Genomic DNA, 22239 nt, shown 5'->3' on the forward strand with positions numbered 1-22239 from the left:
TCTCCGATTCCATTATCGCTAATGCAATTCATTAGCCAGTCGATTTAATCCGCGACAGGTAAATAAGGTGATAAAGATATGGGAGCAAGGCGAAGCGCGGAAATTACAATTACATTATTACAACAAAATAATTGCGTCTGTGTCTGTTTAATTAACCCGCCCATTAACCGTGCCGCATTATGGTTAATGATATCTGTGTCTGGCTAATGGCTTTGGAAAATTATTATAATTATTCAATTTCCTCCGGTGCAGTAATAATTATGGAATTGGTAAAATACGGGGTGCGTCCGAGAACTCGAAATGTCTCAGTTAGGCAACCAGTTATACACGCGCCGGGGTTGGACCAAACAGTGATGCCTACTTAAGCCGATTTAAATTATCGCAAAAAATGATTACCTAATTAATCAGCGCACCTCACAATACATGTTAATTTACAAAGCGACTCATGCATATGCAAATCCGCGTTTAATTTATTTCATTGGAAATAGGCACAGAGAAACCACATAATACACATATCCGTGGCCATTTGCATATCGTAATTTATTTAACAAAATAAAAAAACTTTACATATTTTCTCAATAAATTAACAGCTCACTCATTGATTGTGACATTTTAATTAAAGTGTTTATTACCCGCCGCCAGTTCTTTCGGAACCGATACTGTTATATTTGTTTGGTTGTAATTTTCACTGTTTTATCCCGAAGATGAAAATATTCCGTCCATTAAGTCAATTATCACTCATCAAGGACTAAAAATAGCGGCTCAAATGGATTTTCGCAGGTATTAGCTCCAATTACCAGCGCAAATAGAATAAGAGCTGGTTAGAACATCAATGGGATTTTTAATGTGACACCAGAGGAGTGTAGCGGCTCGGCCCTCCCCGTCTGCACCTGCCCGCGCACGCTAGAGCGGCACACGAAATTTCCACGCGAGTTTGGGGCGTGGTACTTTGGAATTGCGGCGGCAATTTTTGGGCACACTCGAACGATTGCGCTAATTAATTATGTGGGGCACGGAACGCATCGGTTGGGATAGTTTGCAGGTTCGGGGGATTTGTAATTGGTAATGTCGCGTCACGTGGTCTGGGTGGATGGATATGTGGCGAATGCTCAATGGGAATGGTAATTGATCATTGTTTAATTCATTGGAAAACGTAATAAGATCAAGTTGAAGGCGGTTTTATGGGCGATTTTTTCGAATCGTGATTATTTTGGGTTTTACGGCGGAGGCAAAATTGAACGAGCCAGAACAACTGTCACCAGTTATGGACCATTTAATCTGGCGATTAGATACACCCAGCGGTTTTGATTTATGGATAGAATCTTCAAGTTTTCTCAATTTTGAATGTTTTTTGTGATTTATTTTTTATCACATCAAAAACTGAATTTTGAAAAATTTTCGAAAAAGTTACTTTTCGACCACCTGTAGCTGCTTAGAATTATTCTGCACAAATGTTAGAAGGTAAAGCTCATCCGTTATAGACCTGAATTGTCGAAGTGCCCTTAGGTTGGCACCAATGATAAAATTACTATCTAACCATGCCAACGTGTATTTTAATTCTTTATTTTAGTGACAATTTAAAACAAAACGAAAACTTCAATTTGACAAGTCCTTTACGTCATTTGCGACGAATTCTCTGATTTGGAACGATTTTCTTCTTTTGTTTCTCCTTTTTGCGATAATTTTTGTAAATAAAAATTGCACACGATCCTAATTCCATATCTAATTATTAATAAGTTTTTGGAATGATACTGTAAAATATTTCCATAAGCAAACAAATTATTATTAAAGGTCTCATAACCTCTATTTCACATTTTGACACAAATGACTGTTGTTACTGCATTATTAATTAGTAGGTACACTCTCAGCAAAAGTTTATCATGCATTAAGTAAACAGTCACTAAAGTTTGACCGACCTTGGATTTGACAGTTCAGGATTACAATGGATAAGTTGTAACGTGTTTTTCAAAAGTGCAATTTTCAAAATGGTGTGATGCAAGTCAAAAAAAAAAAGTACTTATGTATACGCTGTGCCAAAATCAAAAAACCATTGTGGTGTAACACACATTCTTCATGACATTTCCTATTACTTATCACAGTGACAGATAAGTCATTTGCACCATAATGGTTCTTTGATTTTGGCACGGCGTTTAGGTAAAATGCATTCACGTTGTTTTGACATAATGGGAGGCCATGTAAATTTTAGATTTAATTTGTTAGTAAAGCTGTCTGTTGAATTAGGTTATGTTTGAGGTTATAAATAGCGTCAATGTCTAGTGCATTGTTGTCAGTTTTACTAGTTTGCAATAGAAGAATACTTAGACATCGCGGGAAATTCAACAATATGTTATGTTCATTTGATAGGTCCGCATGTCAGGCACTTTAGTGGCTGAGAACAGTGTGTCCAATGTTAAAAAAATTAATCATTATTATGCCAAAACATCGTAAACGGTGTTTAGTTTACACCAAAAGATCTCAACTTATTTACGAAATATGAATATTACCAAATATGTGATGGAAATCAGTGTGTCCAACTTTAAAAAAATAAATCATGGCCTCCCATTATGCCAAAACAACGTGAACGGTGTTTACATAAATCATTTTATTATTATAAGTCGGGAAATTATTGGGAAAAAAATTACAGCTCTTGTTTTCAAATTCCTTCTCATATGTTTATCATATCTAGAGCTGAGAAATTTTTGATTTTTAGGAATCTGTACCTACTTCTCATTTCATTTCTTTATTGTACCTAGAGCTAGTTCTTTTCTTATGAAGTGTTACAACACAACAATCTACTTTTAGTGTTTTTTTTTAATAGCGCATTTTATTTTTTGAAAATTTTCGAATCAAAAATACTCCCGTTTTCTCAAGAATAAAAAACCTAGGTGTGAACATTAATTTTTAATGTAAAAAGTTTTACACTAAGGTGAGCAGGTGCCCCTAAAAAATAAAACTTGTTTTAGGATAACCCTGTATATTTATGTGGCGTGGTTCTTACTTTTTAAATGATGTTAAATAAAATTTGTAGATAATGTAAATTACCACAAAAAAAAAACTGGCTAATATTTTTTGTATCTTTTTATGGTGATTCAAATTTCCTAATTTTGAGTGAAAATTATTAGGTATTATTAAAACACTCGGCGTACAACTGAAAGTAGAATCACACTGTACTGTAGTGCTGTAGAAATTTGGAAATATTTCTTTAACAGTCGTTATTCTCGTTGTAAATTTAAAAAGTAAATAAAGTTGCCATAGATAATTGAAATTTTTAGTCAACACTGTGTATCATACAGCACAGTAATTTCCACCAAGGTTCTACTAATTAGCAGATAATAATACAAGTAATGGAAATAATTTGTGGTACTTAAAATTTATTGGAAACATTTAATTATCATTAACAAGTACGTTACAGTGTGTTATTTTTAATTACAGCATTTAATTTTAACGTGAATTTTCAGTTTGACTTTTATTCATTATTTATAATCAATAAAACCACTTGTTCATTACAAAAGTGACACAAACGCAGCCGCTATTATTGTGTAAGTACAAGTATATTGTTTATTAATGAATTGCTAGTTTTATTATCTTTTTTTCCTTTTACTCCTCTTCTACAAGAGCTTTGTTTATGTGCAGTTCCTATTATTGGGTTTTATTAAATTTTTTTATAATAGGTTCTTTTTGAGTGAAGTCCATTAGAAAGTTTGTAACAAAGCCAGGATTTATCTGTCCCTGAAGCAACAACGCAAAAATTGAAATGTCATTATTGAGCAGCACAAATAACTTATTCATCCGATGACATCACATTCGGAGATAATAGGATTTGTCAGTTTTAATTTGCTGGTCCAAGAGCGCAAAACAGAAGCAAAAACATTCGATCAAAAAATGGCCAAAAGTGTTCCAACTCGTTTCGAAATTGGACGAAACCTCATCAGAAATTCGTTGGATGTGAATCATTGTTGTAAAAATATCGCGGCGCCTCCACGCGGACGCTAAAAAATGTAGGCGCTCATTTAAATAATTCCTCAAACAAAAACATTGTCGATTTTGTTTGTTAATGCAGGCGGAGGTCGTCCGTAAGTGGTGTGGGCATTAATTGTGAGGCAGAGCGTACTCGGATCGAAAAAGATAATCGAGCGTGAGATAGAGAGTGGTTAATTTAATTATGCCTACATCTAAAAGGCAACAATGACGGCAATAAAAAAAGACAAATAATAACGCCGATAGTGAAACCGGACTTGGGCGGCGGAAAGAGCCGCGGACATTATTTACGAGGTCGTTCTGGGCCTCAAAAATGCCAGATTAGCATCGAATCGAGAAGCCGTGGAAGATTTAATTTAATTAGAGGAGAGGAGTTGGCCGTGCGTTGTAATTAGTGCGATAGTCTGGGTGGTTCGATCCAGCGGTTCGTCCCGATTTGCGTCGCATCGCGAATTTGTTTTGTTTGAGCGTGGTGGCCCCCTCTGCCTCCGAAACCGCCAATTTGGCCAATAAAATCCACAACATACCTGAACTGGGTCGGTCGCTGTACCTCGTGCAGTAAACCCATGCCGGCCACAGCATCGGTTGGCTCTCAGTCTTCTTCTCCGCCTCGCTCTTGCTCAGGTCCACGGGCCCCACGGCTTTAGCCTCCTCGCCGCCCCCGGCCTCGGGCACCACCTTCTTCGGCTTGCACTTCCTGATGTTGATGGGGTCGGTGATGCGCCTGCCGAAGTCCGCCTTGAGGATGTTGTCTATCGAGAACTTGAGGCTGGCGTTGTTGGCGTCGTTGTTGTTGGCCGGCGTCTTCTGGTTGTAGTAGTTCTCCGGCGACTCCGGCGTCGACGAGGCCCGGAACAGGTCCGGCTCCGGCTTCGTGTACAGATAGTTGGGCGATCCGGGCACCGATTTTGTACTAGAGGGGCTGCTTATTCTACGCGGGGGACTAGAGGGGCTTTTACGCAGGTCCGGGTCTAAGGTACTGTTCGTGATTTGGGATATCGCGTTCAGGTGGCTTTCTATGTTCTTGAAGGAGAGCGGCGCGTCCTCCGGCGGGGGGTTCTCGTTGCCGACGGACAGGACGGTGTCGTCGCTGCTGCAGCTGTTCTGGTCCATGTTGGGGGACTCCCGGTCGAAGTGGTCGCTGGAGTCCATGGACACGGAACCGTCGGTACTGTCGACGTTCTGGCGGGAGAAGTGGTGCGGTTGGGGGACCATGTTGCTAGTCAGAGCCGCCATTTCGCACCCTCAAACTGACATCTTCGCCGAGTCACAAGCACCCACTGGGTCCCACTGTTAGCGCGCCGGTTGGTACCTTTCAGATTGATGTGGACGGTTCGAGTCCGATCTGCACACCACGAACTACCACGGTATTCTGACGGTCGGTCACTGGGGCGGGGCGGAGCTTGCCCACGGAGGTGGGGCGACAGGGGCGTGGCCGCACCGCCAAACGAATCACAGCACCGAAAATGAATGTTCTGGTTGAATTTGACATGTTTTATGGGTTATTTATAGCCAGAACCGCAAAGTGGGAGATTATGCACAAGACCTATAACACTATACACGCACATTTCGGTAATATTCATGTTGTTGTTATTTATTCTTTTGATTAACTGGAACTTTGTAAAAAAAAATTCCACACTGATGTCTTGTTTTATAACGAATCGATCGATCGCCACCCATCGATTTTCCCACGACTTTCCCACCGCAAAATCCAAATCTGCCGTTAATGCAAACATTGCCAGCGGTAAATTACAATTAAGATATTTGCACCCACGACGACTCTCCCGACTCAAATCGATCTGCACCGACCTCATCACCAATCAATACTTCTTAAATGCATTATCATAATCACGCAAATTTCCTCCACACCTGTACAAACCACCGTTCGCTCTCTTTAATCTGCACATCATCAACTCTTGCTGTTGCTTTTTTAAAAACCTCCCAGACTGGAGTCGTCCTCTCGAGCGATTACGTCAAAACGGCTCTTCTAAATCACCACCTTTCGTCGGCAGATCCCAGCCGACGGCAAAGCGATTTTTCCGAATTCCCGAGTTGTCACTCTTGTTTTCTTCACGATTTTGATGGAGAATTTATTCTTGACACGAATCTCGACTTGCGGCAGGTAACGCAAGCGGTCATAGCCGATTCTCTAATTTGACATGTGTTGATGGCAAAATTAGATAAGGTAATTTATCATTAATGCTATGTAGGGATATAAAGTCAACATTTCTGCAGGCGAATCGATGACTTTTTTCGTCTTGTTCGTGCAGCTCGAGCATTCATTAGCTGCGAGACGTACCGGTTGTTTTGCACAATGCGTAAATGCAAAAAGAGCTTTTTCTGGTTGTCAGCAAAATCGTTAAAACAACCAGATGGGACTTTAATGTCTTCAAGTTGTCACCGTATTTAAACAAAGCGCGTTCAAAAAAAATGTGCTCGAGTGGGCACTGCGAGCTTTGCGTTCCACTAACGTATGGCGTAGCATTATCAACAACTGTCAAACGTCATTTATTAGGTGGACAAACAAATGTAAAAACATACCAACTAAACAGACGATTGGTGTTGTAAAAAGAGAAAAAAAAAAACCTGCATGACCATTAATTTTTTGAACGCTCGTTACATGAATTATTTTTTTTCATATCAGTGTTTCGGACAGTTTCAGGTTTTAAAAAATCAGAAATACCAATATCTGTCCACACTGTATATTACATACTTGTAAAATTTCATAATAATTCTACTTGAAGACTATTAATATTATTTTATTATACTCTTTTCAGTAACAACTTTAAGCAAAAAAGACAAAATAGAATTATATTTTTCTGTAGATAGATAGATTGATCTTTCTCCACTAAAACATTGCCTAAACAAATCCGGGAATAAATACCTAATCAGCAACACTAATCAAAATAAAGCACAATAAATCTGCGCTAGAAACCCAATAAATCACAATTCCCTTGTAATGTGTCTTGTTTGAACAATTAGAGACCTCAAAACATTAATTTTTATTAGGAAAGTTCGCTGACATTTCGCCATCTTTTGCAACCCCGCCAAATAAAAATTCCCAAAACTTGGTAACAAGCAAAAAACATCGCTGTGTCGACACCTGAAACTCAAAATCTAAAAGTTGAAATTTATTAAACGATACACGCCGTAACGACTCGGTTACGTTGCACGACACGACAAAGTATGAAAGAATTCGAATAATTATGTTAATAAATTTCTGTTGTTCCACCTGCTTACATTATGACATCGGCACTGAACCTAACCTCTTTATGATAAATACTCCATGCTGGCTCTTTTAGCCAAATTAAAAAATTACCATAATGTAAAATGGCGCACCATAAAACCGCTTATCAAATTTTCTCCGAGCTGATTAACACTCACAAAATTGGCAACGTGCAAAAATTATGTTAATGTGAGGCGGCACACTTGCTACATCATCACTGAACTCCATTAGACCAGATAATAATTTGGTAAAAATTTTGGGCAGGTGTTAAATATTTCAATGTGTTACACAAGAGTAATTAAAAATTTAAAAAAATATATATTAAGTATGATGTATGATGTGAGCTCATTAGTAGGTATGATCCCTATTTGAAAAAATTACTGCGTAGATAGATGTTCATTAAGTGTTAAGCCGCGTTTAGCGAGCGGCTAAAGCTCAGGTCACACAACAGTAGCATTAAGACTGCAACAATAAAATTGTAACGTAAGTGGAAACTTAAAATTACGTTTCATATAAATGCTACTTTAAATAACGTATGAAGCTGCGTTTAGAGAGCAGCTAAAGGTGGAGTTACAGAAAAATAATGTTAATGTTAACTTAAGATTGCGCTTCGTGTAAACACTATTTTAAATAATGCGTTAAGCCGCGTCTAGCAAGCGTCTGAAGGTGGGGTCACACAAAAGTAGTGTTAAGTTTGCAACAATATAATCGTGTGTGGTTTGCGGGATCGCGAAGTGTCCTAATGTAATTGGAAATTTATGATTGCGTTCGTGTAAATGGTACTTTAGGTCACGTGCATTGTCCAAATCCTCGGGGACAGTTCTTCTCTTTCGCAGTGATCGTTTTTTTCTTGTTCCTTCGTCATTGTCCAAGTGTTGCGGTTAACGAAGTCCGAGACGTCCCGCTCGGCCGTCCAATTATTGCGTTATGCACGCGAAGGCGTCGAATGCAGATCGTTTTGCATCGACAAAAGAGTCGAAGAGACCCATCATCGAGGAGCGGAATGAAATCGCGCGCATGCACGATTATTGCGTTAAATATTCGCAGAAGCCGTAAAATTATAAAAATACCTCGGCCACCGTATAAACGGGTTTCCTTGAAATTGCACCAAGGCATCAGAAGAAAGAAAAAGCGGACCTTGTGCGCCGTTTTAATTAACGAACGACTCCGGCCATAAAATTACGGAATCTTGCGAGAGTTAGAAAATGCTCCGGCGATTTTTCTCGGAAACTATCAGTAACAGGCGTTTGCTTTTTTCTGGGTTTTAACTGTAAGGAGATTATAAAGTGGCGATTATTGCAACCGGAATTCTTATGGTGAGAGTTTTTAATTGCGTTATGCACTAATCTGAGTGTAAATCGGTCGACATTAGCGTCCCGGGGAACTTATATGGACTACGTTAGCCAGAATGGCTATAAAGATGTCATTGTGTTGCGTTATGAGCTTGCATAATTACATTAATGGGCATTTACAGTTGCAACACCGTGAGGCGCTCAGACGTGGTGCAGTTGGTCTCTTCACCAGACCAAGACGAAATCGAGCGCACTGGATTGTTAGACGTTAGAATCTTACTTATCCGCAACGGCACCGCCACACAAGTCATGTTCTCAAAATCGATACGTTGCCTGGATGAATTATTACATTTTGGAATTTTCTTCAAAAAACGAAAAGTCTCAAGTTCTAAAATATTTTTTTCCTCACTGTACCTACCCCCGCAAAATAATTTTTTTTTTATTTTGTAGTCAGTCCGAAGTACAAACCCTAACAAAAAATTTGCTACTGAGATAGATATTTGAGGGGTGAAATCGAAAAAAGAAAATTTTTACCATCGGATTTTTTTTTCTTTTGATGTTCTTGATTCAGGGAATCATTACACCCTTAAATGTGCGTTTCTGCGGCTCTTTTTTTAATAGTGGTTTATTTTTGGGGTGCTAGAAATAAAAAATATCTGGGTATGTTTACTCTCCTAGTGTTGCTTGAAGTGACTTTGTAAGCTGCGATTTTCAGAGTGGTACAGCGTATTTAGTGTGGTTAGATTGTCACAAATTAAAAGAAATTCCCTGCCTGATTATGCCCATGTCAACAAAATGTCAAAAAAATGAGAAAAAAATGACAATTAGTGTCATACAACATGATGATAGGTTATGATATTTACGACCGTTTTACAATGGAGCATTTTCCATTGCGTCAAAGTATGATTTTGACGACCAGTTTTTTTGCTCGCAACAGTACATGTACGGTCGGTAGACAAATAAAACTAGGACACTTAAAATTGAATCTATGTAAATCAGACCATAGAATTGTCAATATACATATTTGTCAGTGTCTATATAATATGTCATACCAAAGTTAACCTATTTGTGATACAGCCGTAATTAAACGATGCAAATTTGTAAATTTTGACTTATGTGATTGTCATTTTTGTCCCTGTTTTACTTGTCCATCAACTGTATCTATAACATATTGAGTGATTCAAAATGACTGTGGCCAAGTATGGCAACTATGTAAGAAAATTTATGTGGTAACTATGTGGGTAGGGTAGAGTTGACATTTCTTTGACAGTTCATAGGCGTGCAATTTTGAAAGTTGTCAAATCAATGTGCAATGGAATTTAAAAAATCAAATGCACGCTTATGAAATGTCATACAAATATTAACTCTACCCCATTCACACAGTTGCCACATACCTACATTTTCGTACATAGTTGCCATACTTGGCCACAATCATTTTGAATCTCCCAATAGGTCCTAATGGAAAACGGTGTACAGTCGCGGAATCAAAATTTCGGGCAGCTTTTTTCTGTTACTTTAAGAAAATCTCTGTAAACCACCTTTTACTCTCATCATGAGTGACATTCAAAAATTTAACTTTTCTGTGTCGGTCGCGCAGTCAGTTTTTGAATTTTGAGTTTTGGGTTAGTTAATTGCACTGAGTGTAATTAAATCAGGGCTTTCACCTGCTGCCTACCCGTTATTATGCCACAAATCAGTAATTTTTAATGTAAATAAATAAAAATTACAAAAACATGACAAGAGTAAAAAACGAGGTTATATTAACGTAAAGGTTGTTTTAGAATTTACAGTATGAAAATGACAATACTGCCCGAAATTTTAATTCCGCAACTGTACATCCCGTTTTTTATTCAAATTAAATTAGACAGCATTGTTCAAATTTGAATGTTGGAACAATCATCTCATTTTTCTGACAGGAAAAAATATAAAATTGAGTCAGTTTATCCAACATGATAAAAATAAATCACAGCCACCCCTTATCCACATTCATCGTGAATTGATTATAATTTAATCGGTTATCAACAACGAGCGGTGCTAATAAAATTCAAAATGCCGCTTTGTTGATTTGGTGAAGCCTTCAGAGTCATGTAAAATGCTAGAGATATGTTTTTTCGGATTTATTTATCATTACGGATAATATTTCCATCAAGTAGTGGTAATTCCCTCGAAAGGACTGTTTTTCTTTATACAGGGTGTTTTAGAAGTTGAAGCGTTCCTTGTAACAAGAGGTACTATACATTATTGTTACTAGTAACAAGACCCATTTTTGATATAAAAAATTATAATAATTGATATTAAAAAAAAAATGTGAATTGGTTAGTCCCTTACTGATGAATGTCCTCAGTGTTTCAGGATAAGTATTTAAAAAAAATATATCCCTTGATAAAAATGACAAATTAATGCCAACTGTCACGTTAATAAGTACACCCACTTTTCCGTTTTGTAAAATATGTCTCCACCGGCCCCATCTTATTTTTCCTTATATGTACCAAGAATTCCTCAGCGACCCCCATTCCACACCACTTGTTAGTGAATTATACTTTTAGTTGACAACAATTTCAGATGAGCTTGTGCATGTTGGTACCGGTATCACCCATGACAGCTACGCAAGACGTTCGAATAAATTCCTCATTGTGGCAACAAATTAAAAAGTCAACCCCGTCAACGAGACGAGCTAGGAAAGACAAAAGAAGACGAAGAGAGACGTGCTTAAAGTTGAAGCGACACCAGACGATTTAGAGGCCGATGGGTAATTAAACTATTCCGAAGAGCACCGTGGCAACACAACCAAAGCAAGACATAACCCTCCTCCGAACATATTTATGTAAATCTGAAACGCAGCCGTCCTCGCATTTACCATTACCACCAACCTAATCCGTAACAAATCGCACCGAAACTAAGCCGTACAAGTACAAAGAAACGGCAATATATCAATTGCCAAGCTTGTATTTTTAATAAATCTCAACATACTAACCGAATTGACACCTCTCCCACTTTGCCGTGTGCGCCACGCCCACTCCCCCCACTGGGGCTAGTCCCCTCCATTTCTCGTCGCCCCTCGCCGGTCCCGCCTCGATGGTGGGAGGAGCGTGAGAACCAATCACTGCAGCGACGTGTGTGGTCCTCAGATCTTCATTACATCTTCTGTTGCCAATTTAACGATTTGAAACGCGGTAGGCGACGGACGCATCATTCACCCGACGAGTCGGAGAGAGATGGGGCGAGGTGTGCGGCTGCGGCTCAATGTAATTAAAGCGATTGTATGTGTAAATTTGATATTTTCTTATTACCACTCATAGAAAGACCATCCATCATGGTAATAATTACGGGGTAATGGGACGCGTTGTGTGGTAAAGATATCTTCTTCATGGTGAGTTTACACGTCGGGAGGACTCTTTATCGGGGGAATAATTCTCGATTTAATTGCCACGGCTGGAGTGAAACGTGTAATTAAAAGGGAATACTTGAATGACAGCGAGACGGTGCTCCGAAGACAAATTAAAAAGTTCTTAATTGAACATTCTTTCATTTAAGAAGACAAGCTAAGGAGGGTTCTCTCTTAAAAACGCTCCGACTCTAAACTTAATTAATCACCCACGAAATCTACAATCCTCTCACGTTCCTCCCAAATTGATATTTAACTCCCTGAGACTATGCAACCAATTATTCACCGGGACGTCCTTGAATTCACGAATTTATCGTAATGGGACAGGGGGCGGCGTCCCGTCCATTCCGACTGCGATTCGCGCTGCGAGAAACGATAAAAAAGAATTTAATTAAAATTTCAAGCGGTAATAAAAAAAGTGGGATACAATTTCTTCTGGAGCGATACTTTAATCAAGTAGGTGTTGGATAAATTGCTTCGTTCCCTTCTTTGGAATTATTACGTCACGTACAGCGTTTTTTCCCCGGACGCTTTAATTTTCCAGGGAAATTGCTTTCTTTATTGCCTTCTGCTTTTTCTTCCGAATCGAGCGTCGCACAAAAGCATCCAGTTTTCCTGCAAGGACAACACCACCGCTAGATGTCGCTGCTCCGCCACCGATTACAGAGTCCTGCAAATTGTTATCGTTTAATTATTAGATAACCGGTTGGGATTGATAAAGACGGGGTGGTGATAATTACCAACTGGTCGTTTCGAATTTCGTCAAATGGGCGGTGTAGGGTCCTTTGGGATTGAGACCAATTGCGCAGTGGCATAACCTCACTTTCGACTGTCAAAAGTGACAGCTCACAGCCGACAATTCAGGGCCGCTGAGCCCTTTTCACTATCGATGGATAGACTACGATGAAGGTTTGTCCAAGTCGCCCCGTCAGATTTCAAGGTAATTGCAAACCGCATTGTTTAACACTGCATTATCAAAGGTCATTGTGTTTGACGAAAGTGTCGGTTTTCAGCCCCAGACTTGTCGCCACACACCGCAAGATTACACTCGCAAACGAAATGAAGCCGAAACGAAAAATATTTGTTTACACCACGATCGTTTTCACGTTTATATTTTACATATTCATGTCTGTGCAAATTTCAAATACGGAAGGTGAGCCAAATTCGGGACATAATATAGGTATGCTTTGGTTTATGTTTGAGCTTTAGTAGCGTAAGCTGTGTCATTGTGATTGTTTATTAGCGTATCCCGATCGAAAAAAATCTGGTATCATTGACCGTTGTAGACGTTGGAAATTAGCGTTGTATTGGCTTGTGGATTGCGCGATTGGAGCCGCCCATCAAACATGTTTGTGTGTTGGTCCACCACATGTCACTCGCTGATAACGCTAATCGAGTCCGATGTATGGCTGTCAACAAAATTAATATCAGACAATAAAAGTCATTTTAAACGGAACATTAAATTTATGCGTCCGCATGTAGTTCAGTGCATGACTTCTAAATGAACCCTCATAATACCATTACGTTAACAAGACATTTTAAACGTCCAACTCCATCTCGACGTCCCTTTCAATCTATCTCTTTTGTCCAGTTTCTGTAGAGGGCTGGGGCTACAACACGACGAGGGACACTTCTCAGTACATATTACACAATTTGAGTGCGCACATTTTTCCGGAGCACTTCTGTGATCACGAATCGTTTCTGCTCGTGATGGTTTGTTCGGGGGCTTCGAACGTCGAGGCCAGGAACGCCATCCGAGAGACGTGGGGTCGCGAACGACTTATTTTAGGTAACAACGTGTCCTTATTTTTTCTACTGGGCGAAACTGCGAACTCGTCGTTGCAGGTGAGTCACCCCACGTGTGGTCACACGAATGATTCTCTTTTTCCAGTACGACGTAATGCTGGAGAGTGACAGATTCGGCGACATTATCGAAGAGCGCTTCATAGATTCTTATAACAATTTAACTCTAAAGTCTGTAGTTATGTTGAAATTAGTCAGTAGTTATTGTGCCAATTCTACCAAATATTTACTGAAAATTGACGACGACATGTTCGTCAACATGCACCTGATCGTGAAGATGTTGATGGACAGAAATACCACCACGGGTTTGCTCATGGGGAAACTAATCTGCGGAGCCAGACCCATCAAAGACACCAACAGCAAGTGGTCAGTATATGTAGCGTAGTCGTTGCATCTTGGTGTTGTTGTTGTCTGGTGATTGTTTTTGTTGAGCATGTTGTCACCGTTTCATCGATTTATCCAGAACACAAAGATAAACACACTGTAGAAGTTCGTTCATAACTCGCACGATAACACAAATGTCAAAAGTGACGTTTACACACAGCACACTAAGGTAGAATGGTGGTGTCAGTAGAATAAAAACCATAGACAACATTGTCGTAGATCCATCATTAATCGTTGGGGCCTTCAGGGTCAGGTGTCTGCAAGTTTTATGGAATGCGTAAATGTGTGTTGCGTTGGAGATTTTGAGAGTGAAAAGCGGTGCATTTTAGGTACTCGCCACGATACATGTACCCGGGTCGAGTGTACCCCAACTATCTGTCAGGAACCGGCTACTTGATGTCCGCAGATGTGGCCGACAAACTGTACAAAACAGCACTGAGAACACCAATTTTCCACCTGGAAGACGTGTACGTCACCGGCATTTGCGCGAAGAAGGCCAACGTGAGGCCCCACAACATTCCGCTATTCACATATCAAAAGCTAAATTACGATTTGTGTCTTTTCATGAGATTATACACGGCCCACCGTTTCACGCCCGTCGACATACGCAAGACGCACGCGGCTCTGAGAGACGGCAACGTAACGAAAGAGTGCAGCATGCAAAAGAACAACTTCAACGTCAACCACTGGATCATGAGCAACATACTTAAAGTAAACAAAACGTACCGTAAAAGTAAATGTGAATAGGTTTTGTATAATTTTCTTTGATGACTTGTGATAATTAGTGCATTAAAAATTGTATTTTTTAAGCTTTGTACAGATCTAGTGCCAAAGTAATTGAGTATCCTTCAAAAATTTATATTTATTGCGTGCGATGGCTTGATGAAGGGTGGGTCTGTGACTTTATTTCTGTGATCGATTGAGAACACGGGCTGCTTCCGCGAGAAAAACCCTCGCGAGAGCATTCCCTACAGCACACTTGTATTGTATTCTCTCTGACATTAGCGAACATTTACTGTACAAAAATGAAAAGCACATCTATCCGCACATCTCTACCGGTAACGTTAACCTCAGGGTTCATCGCTAAGTTCAGTTTTCTTTGATATTTTCGCAACGTCGAGTACAACGTAACACTTTTAAGTTACAATATTTCCAGAGATTTGTGGCTAGGTCGACAACAAGCAACTAATTTGGAATTTTTGTGGCTCGCGACAGTCCCAAGAATTTTGACAACCACTGAAAAGACAGATTACGAATACTCATTGCAAAGAGAAAGACTTGGTCGACGCGCCGGATTTCAAATTAGTTCCTTCCCCTAGTCCTAGTATGTAGTGGATTTTTCGCAAAAGATTTACAAGCTTTCTGATAGTATGGAAGTCGATCACAGTTTAACGTGACCTGTAGTGTAATGGATCGTGCCGGTCAAGATATTTTATATACACTGCTAGTACAAATTAATTAGGAAATTAGAAATCTATTCGTGTGGTTCATTTTTTTACTCGAGTAACTGAAAGTGATTTTATTCTTTTTGTATTGAATTACGCAAAATTCAAATTCTTTTGTTTTTAGTACTTTTTTTAAGTTGGCAAGATTAAATTCTAGAAACGTCAGTCAATTTGACGGTACGTATTTTGAAAATAAAACAAAGAAAAAACACAAAACTGTATTTTCTAATTCATTTGTGAATATGTAGTTTCCATTTGATTTTAACAATAATCTAAACATGCTCAAGTGATGAATCTAAATCTATAACCAAGACATCTAGAGATATTTTTTAGTTATATCTAGTCCTTAAGCACAAGAGATTACTTGTTTGTTTTTATATTTTCGTTGTTATTGTTTTTCACCTACCTATTTGTTATGTTTTACGTTTTTGGTAATATCCCAGTGACAATTTTTTACAAACAATTTATCGTTTTGTTAAAGTTGTAAAGGTGTTCTTATATAGCCAATATTTATTGTTTAGGCAAATATCTATGTTTTAGATATTTTTTATAGACTGGATGCAAGACTGTAACGTCGATACACTTTGATCAGCACGATCCAGTTCTCTAATTTTTAATTTAGAAAATAAGAACAAAGAGACGCAACGGAAACAACTTCGTGGTTGTTAAGTTAATTTCGATTTTGCTCGTTGTTAAACTGCGATTGTCACCATGCGGTCACAACATGACATTTCTTGAACAAGCCAAGGCCTCCCTTACCTCGTTTCTTTCGATGTTACATGTTTTCAGTTGTTCAACTTTGTCCATAATTTTCGTAAGAGGATAGTGCCTTAATGTTGAAATGTATTTATTTATCTTAGCTCACATAAAATGATTAAGGACGTCCAACTGATGTATTTACATTTTAAAAAATACCGAACGAACGTTGTTTTAACATAACAATGATTTTAATTCGTTGCGCCACATCGGAAAGTGATAAGTTGGAAAACGAAGAAAATGGTTTGTCTGGTGGTTTGACCAGTTGATTGTTAAGTTGTAGGCACCGAGTGTCACCATGATAGTCATTTTTAGACCTTACGAACGTCACGAGCGCCAAAGTACACGGTTCTTTCGTTTTTCAATGTTATCATGCTTGGAAGTGCATTTTATGTAAACGATATATGATTGATATCGCAACAAAATTTGTACCGACTGAGGGCTGTTACGAGTATTAATTTCTATTAGTATCTATTATGTGTAAGCTGTAAGCTTGTATCGGGTGTTTTTTTAAATTTCACAATTGACACTTCAACGGAGGTGAAATTTAAAAAAACACCCGATACATACATGCTTTAATGTGATTTTTTTTTGCTGTAAATTTTAACAAGTTCAGGTTCCTCCACACTGGAACGTATATTTTGCACAATCAACTGTGTTTTTAGCTGTTGTCAATTATTTCTGTCTTTTTGGAGTTGTCATTTGAATATTTTGACACTTTTGAAAAACGAATAGAGCCAAAAATGTGTTTTACTCATTTTTTGAACAATATTTGAAGTCATACTTGTTCCTTGTAAGTATCTGTTTTATTTGTTTTAAATATAGATTTTAATTCAATAAATACCTAGATGACAGTTAATGGAGTTTGTTTTAATGCGTCTGTGCGTCATCTTCATGATCATGATCTAATCTCTTGGTTAGTCAACTGACTAAAAGAAAAAATCAAAACGATTAATTTATTTCTTTCCCCTTTTGAATATAATACATATTGTAAACCGTTTCGGCTTTACAAGTTGATAATAGTTATTATGCAACAAGTGAGTAAAGTAATATTTTTTTTACGATAAGGAAAATTTGCCACACGAGCGCACATCCGCCGAGGTACTTTACTAACGAGTTGCATACAAAATTTTTTTGGCGCCCGTAAGTTTAGATAACAATTTTTTCGACACTCAAAATTTGAAAATTTTCTGCTTACCAGTTCCTAGACACAAGTTGTCTGTGCTTGCGGACCTACGATCGATACTGTAACAGTATATTAAAACATAAGTTTTATAAAACTTAATATTAAGACACGAGTGCTCTTAAGTTTTATAAAACGAGTCTTTTATGCTATTTTTTGAACTTAATTTTGTCTCCTGGCAATAATTTATTTGACTTTTTAACAAAATATTTGTGGTGCTACAGAATGTACGTTAATAACTATTTTCTATTATACCGGGTGAACAAGAAGGACTGTTTAAGTTGGCAGTAGGTACAATTAAGAAAATTTTTTAATTCGGTTATTTATAAGTTTATAACACTGCAACCGGATATGTTTTGTTGGTTTATTTGACAAATATCTGATACAGGTATAGCATTAACAACGACAAGCTATCAACAACCGAAAGTTACCCCTATCGGTGCACACGAGTTCCCGTCAGCATAATATTTTATACCTGGGCTTCGACATAGGCCCTTTAATCCTGCACACGAATTCCCGTCAAGGTAAAAATGCACCCGAAATTCTAGACTCGAATTCCGGTCAGAAAAAAACCTTGGTTATTGAAAGCACTGTTACGAAAGTAAGATTCAATGATGAATCTTCTATGTTCTGAAATAAAAACCATTTTTGCGTTAAAATTCGGTTAATAGTGACAGTTTGACGTTTATTAGCTGACTTAGCAAAGATACGAAAAATCTGACACTGTCAAAGTCACAGCCGCCCCTTATCTAAGTATATAATTGTTGATCACACGGTATTTGTAACTTTTTAAAATTTTAAACATTTTTTTTGGGCCACGTAATGGTAAACAACAATGGTACCTGGCAACGGCTAGAGGGGTAGGTAAGTAAGGGATTGAAGCGCTCTTACCCTTGACGGGAACTCGAGTTATGGATTATATCAGTTGATAATTACCTGACGGGAATTCTTGCATTACTTTATGACAAGAAATAAGTCAGACGGGAATTCGAGTGCGCCCACTCCTATTATACGATTTAAAATACCATTCAGTGTTACCAACTTAAACAGTCCTTCTTGATCACCCCGTTTTAGCAAAATTATTGTTCGTCCCTCGATTATGATAAACACGCAAACAAGCTTCAAACGTATCCCTACGGTTTGTCGTGATTAAAGCTTTCGCACTAATGAAATCGAATTTTCGTAATAGTTATTTATAAACAGCACAAAAATTTTACGAAGGAACAGATACAGAACTAATTGTTATTTATATCTACGTCAAACTAACCACTGTTTAAAAATGAATCACAAAATGAATAATTTAGTTATTGAATGGAAAATTTTTTGTGTAAAAACTGGTCAATTTCCTAATCTATTTTTTTTTCTTGAAAATGAAATACCTTCCACTTTTGTCTTACTATATGTAATTAATTGCAAAAATAAAACTGGTAAATAATGATTCGAATTTAGAATACAGGCAGCAACAAAATATTAACATTTTTCAGTATATTTAATTAAAGTGTACTATTGCGGGCAAAAAAAGTGAGACATCAAATTTCTGTCAGTTTTGAAAAATTCGATGTAGTTCAAGCTTTATTGTCATTTTTTTTACACTATTCCAGCTGACAGTTTAAAAATTTATTTTATAGTCCTATTTTCCTTTTACAAATGCCCTCTTCTTTTGATAAAGGTAGATTTTGATTGGAACTTTGCATTAAATAAATATTCACTACGTGCTTACTTACAATCATTCCCTACAAACTACAATACTTAATGACAACGTCAATCAATTCAAAATACGGTTAGAATCAGGTAAGGGTTATTTCACATTAAAAGTCAAGACAATGACGTTGATGTCCCACTTTTTTTGTACTTGTAAGTACAGTGTGGAATAAAATGATTTACATCTAGTTACCTTTGGAATTTTTGCACATGTAAATTTTCCTGTACCGCTCTACTTTTTTTTTGAAGTGCCGAACTATTAGTTCTGTCAATAAATGTCATCAATCAAATTGACAAGTGTTACAATTTACTAAATTGAATTAACAAACGTTGGTGGCCACTTTCAACACTAGTTTGTGACTTGCTTTGGTTAGCTCCTTTTTAATTTCAATCTTTACTTTGCATTCATATCATCCCTTCGCAATAAATCACATTTGGAATTTTGGAATATTTTGAAGTTAGGCTTTCTTTTTTTTTATAGAGCGGCATTTCGTATTTTTACAAGGGTAATGCAAAGGTAACTAGATGTAAATCATTTTATTCCACACTGTACTTGTACTTTGTACTTTTACTGTACCTACAGTGCTCTAATCGTTAAGTTGAGTGATTATTCCAATAAACCCAATTACTTAATTGATAACTGAAAATATGTATATTTAATTAAAATGTACAGTCTCTAATCGTTAAGTTGGGTGATTATTCCAATATGTAAACCCAATTACTTAATTGATAACTGAAAATATGTTTTTTTTTTCGTGACAGCTTTTGAACTATGTTTCCTGTGGGACATTTCCCAGTTTCCCGTCAAACTAGCCTTGCCATTACATTTCCATTTTAATTAAAATTATTGTTTCGTAACTTAAGCCTTATAAAAATGAAAATTACGTATTGTAACGATGTAGTACCAAGACTCCCCGCACTACCCTCTGCTTTGGAGCTAGTGTCGCGATGCGATGCTCATCCCCACGGAGTACCACCCCGTGCCTGATTGGTGGTACCACCCCCATCCACCCAGGATAGCTCAAGCGCAGGCCCAACCCTTATAAACAGAGAGTGGTCTTTCCCGGTTCAAGTGAATTGCTGCAAAGTTCTATGGGCCTTGGGCCTATACATTTATCTACATTATTGTTGTTTTTTAAAGTTAATAAATAGTGGTAAAATTACGAAGCTTTACTGCTATAACCTCGTAAACTTCCCCCTTACAGTATGATAAATTAATACATAATAGTAGTTTATTTTTAACATTTAACGAGTTCGTGTGTAAATTGGGCTCGTTTCACTGGCGTTTTAAACTGGACCACTAATGCCAAAAAAAGCCCAATTTACACACGAACGAGTTGAATACAACGTTTTTTTGTTGGACGAGCCTCTTAAAGGCTTCAAAGCCCTTAAAATCTTTAAAATTAGCTTGACGTTTCGTTTTGACAAGTTGTGACATTTATCAAAATCCATTCACACAGGAGAAAATTCTCGAAAATTTGCTAGTTTGCGTTGCGTAATTTCAAGGACATTAAAAATGACAGGCGTTGGCTGGTACAGCCAATAGATATCATTAAAATCCCCAAATTTAGTAAAATTTTATATTTGCAAATCTAAATCAACAGGTCGTGGTTCTTTGATTAAAAAATAGGCTATACTACAACTTTTCCAAATATTTTTTTTTTCGAAAACAAATTCTGAATGGTTTTAAAAATTAATCTAAATTTACTAAATATTTGCTTACCCCGCCTATGGAACGATTTTAATCTAACTGCATACAATAAAGAAACAAAACAAGGAGATAACAAAAAACAAACGAAAGTGAACCTTTTTACTCATGAAGCGCAATTGTAACTACGCATGACATTCAAGAAAAACAGCAGTAATAAAAAAAACAAACGAAAGTGAAACCATTTTATTCATCAAATGCAATACGAAGGGAATAAAAACATTAAGTTTTTACGATTCCTGTTGAAAAAACTTTTCAGATTTATAAAATTGCATTCAACGTGAACGGCACGTCAAAATAAAGGGGGGCCATAGGGAATTGCATGGTAAAACTTATACCCCCTGTTAACTTTGGTTCTGATGAAAATATTCAAACCATTTTTGGAACAAAGTTGGAAGATTTTCTAAACTATCGAATAGATTACAATTCAATATCCTAAACTGGCGAGAAAGTTGTGAAAAAAATATTTTAGTAAAAGTGTTTTCTTGCCACTACATATCATTTTTAGCAGGCTGAAATGTTAGTTGACTTTTGTCACTTTCATTTAAAAAATAAATAGCGAGACCTGCGCGAGGCTATGATTAAAATAAATGGTAAATAAATAATAAATAACTAATGATTGGTTTAATTTTTTTTTTAAGAAATATCTAAAAAATGTTGACCAAGATTCCGTGTCCGGAATATGTGGTAGGTATACTGTCGCGAGCAATAAATTTTGGTCGTCAATGTCATTTCAAAATTTGGTTAGATTGTCACAAATTTAAAAAAATTCTCAGCCTGACTGCCCACGTCAACAAAGTGTCCAAAAATTGAGATAAAAATGACAACTAATGAAAAGTTGCAAGTGCTTCGATGTGGTTTTCCGAAAACTGAACAGTCTTTTATTAAACTTTGGAAATCAATAACCAGTGTCCGGACGAAATAGTACCGCACAAGTCGACCAGTACAACTTTGCGTAATACCCCACTCACATATAAACACGATTCAGCTGGTTCGTTTTCAATAACAGGGAACCAGCTGAATCGTGTTTATGTGCGAGCGAGGGATTACGCAAAGTTGTACTGGTCGACTTGTTCGGTACTATTTCGTCCGGACACTGTCAATAACTAAAATGTAAAATAATTGTGCTTGTGCATAACTGTGACAGATTTTTTTGAATTTCAGTCAGAATTAATTATTACATATCACATTTATGACAATAAAGCTTAGACTATAATACATTGGTTTTTATTGAAATGACATATTCCATGCTCCCCACTCCACTGTAGGTACTATTTTTTATGCCTTAATAGACATTAATTAACATAGAGTGACCAGAAGTCAACATGACAAAAGAGGGCAAAAAGGATGATTTTACTTAAAAAAGGATGACAAAAAA

The 22239-nt window shown here is 37.4% G+C and overlaps 2 protein-coding genes across 4 annotated transcripts in view; one reads left to right on the plus strand and one right to left on the minus strand.

Moving 5' to 3' along the window:
• LOC138123209 (homeobox protein engrailed-1a-like) overlaps window positions 1-6541 on the minus strand; it is a 51086-nt gene extending 44545 nt beyond the window's left edge. The window contains exon 1 of one of the 2 annotated variants that reach the window (XM_069037800.1): window positions 4506-6541. In XM_069037800.1, the coding sequence (XP_068893901.1) occupies window positions 4506-5214 (709 nt within the window). In that variant the 5' untranslated portion in view covers window positions 5215-6541. The remainder of the gene's footprint in view (window positions 1-4505) is intronic. The other variant, XM_069037801.1, reaches the window with a different exon arrangement.
• A 6032-nt stretch (window positions 6542-12573) lies between these two features.
• Window positions 12574-17128, plus strand: LOC138123130 (beta-1,3-galactosyltransferase 1-like). Of its 2 annotated transcripts, none has more exons than XM_069037681.1 (5): window positions 12574-12821; window positions 12895-13061; window positions 13473-13726; window positions 13773-14050; window positions 14398-17128. In XM_069037681.1, exons 2-5 carry the CDS (start codon window positions 12941-12943, stop codon window positions 14813-14815), a joined length of 1071 nt encoding a protein of 356 aa, XP_068893782.1. In that variant the 5' UTR covers window positions 12574-12821; window positions 12895-12940; the 3' UTR covers window positions 14816-17128. The 2 variants fall into 2 exon arrangements, with proteins under 2 accessions (XP_068893782.1, XP_068893783.1); XM_069037682.1 differs by having other exon boundaries at window positions 12895-13034.
• Window positions 17129-22239: the final 5111 nt, after the last annotated feature.

The sequence above is a fragment of the Tenebrio molitor genome, chromosome 2, assembly GCF_963966145.1.
Source record: "Tenebrio molitor chromosome 2, icTenMoli1.1, whole genome shotgun sequence".
Classification (NCBI taxonomy): Eukaryota; Metazoa; Arthropoda; class Insecta; order Coleoptera; family Tenebrionidae; genus Tenebrio; species Tenebrio molitor.

Coding starts and splice junctions, on each gene's coding strand:
- LOC138123130 (XM_069037681.1), top strand. CDS start 12,941: ATGAAGCCGAAACGAAAAATATTTGTTTACACCACGATCGTTTTCACG. Junction 13,727..13,772: donor CTGCGAACTCGTCGTTGCAG/GTGAGTCACCCC, acceptor CTCTTTTTCCAG/TACGACGTAATGCTGGAGAG. Junction 14,051..14,397: donor AAAGACACCAACAGCAAGTG/GTCAGTATATGT, acceptor GGTGCATTTTAG/GTACTCGCCACGATACATGT.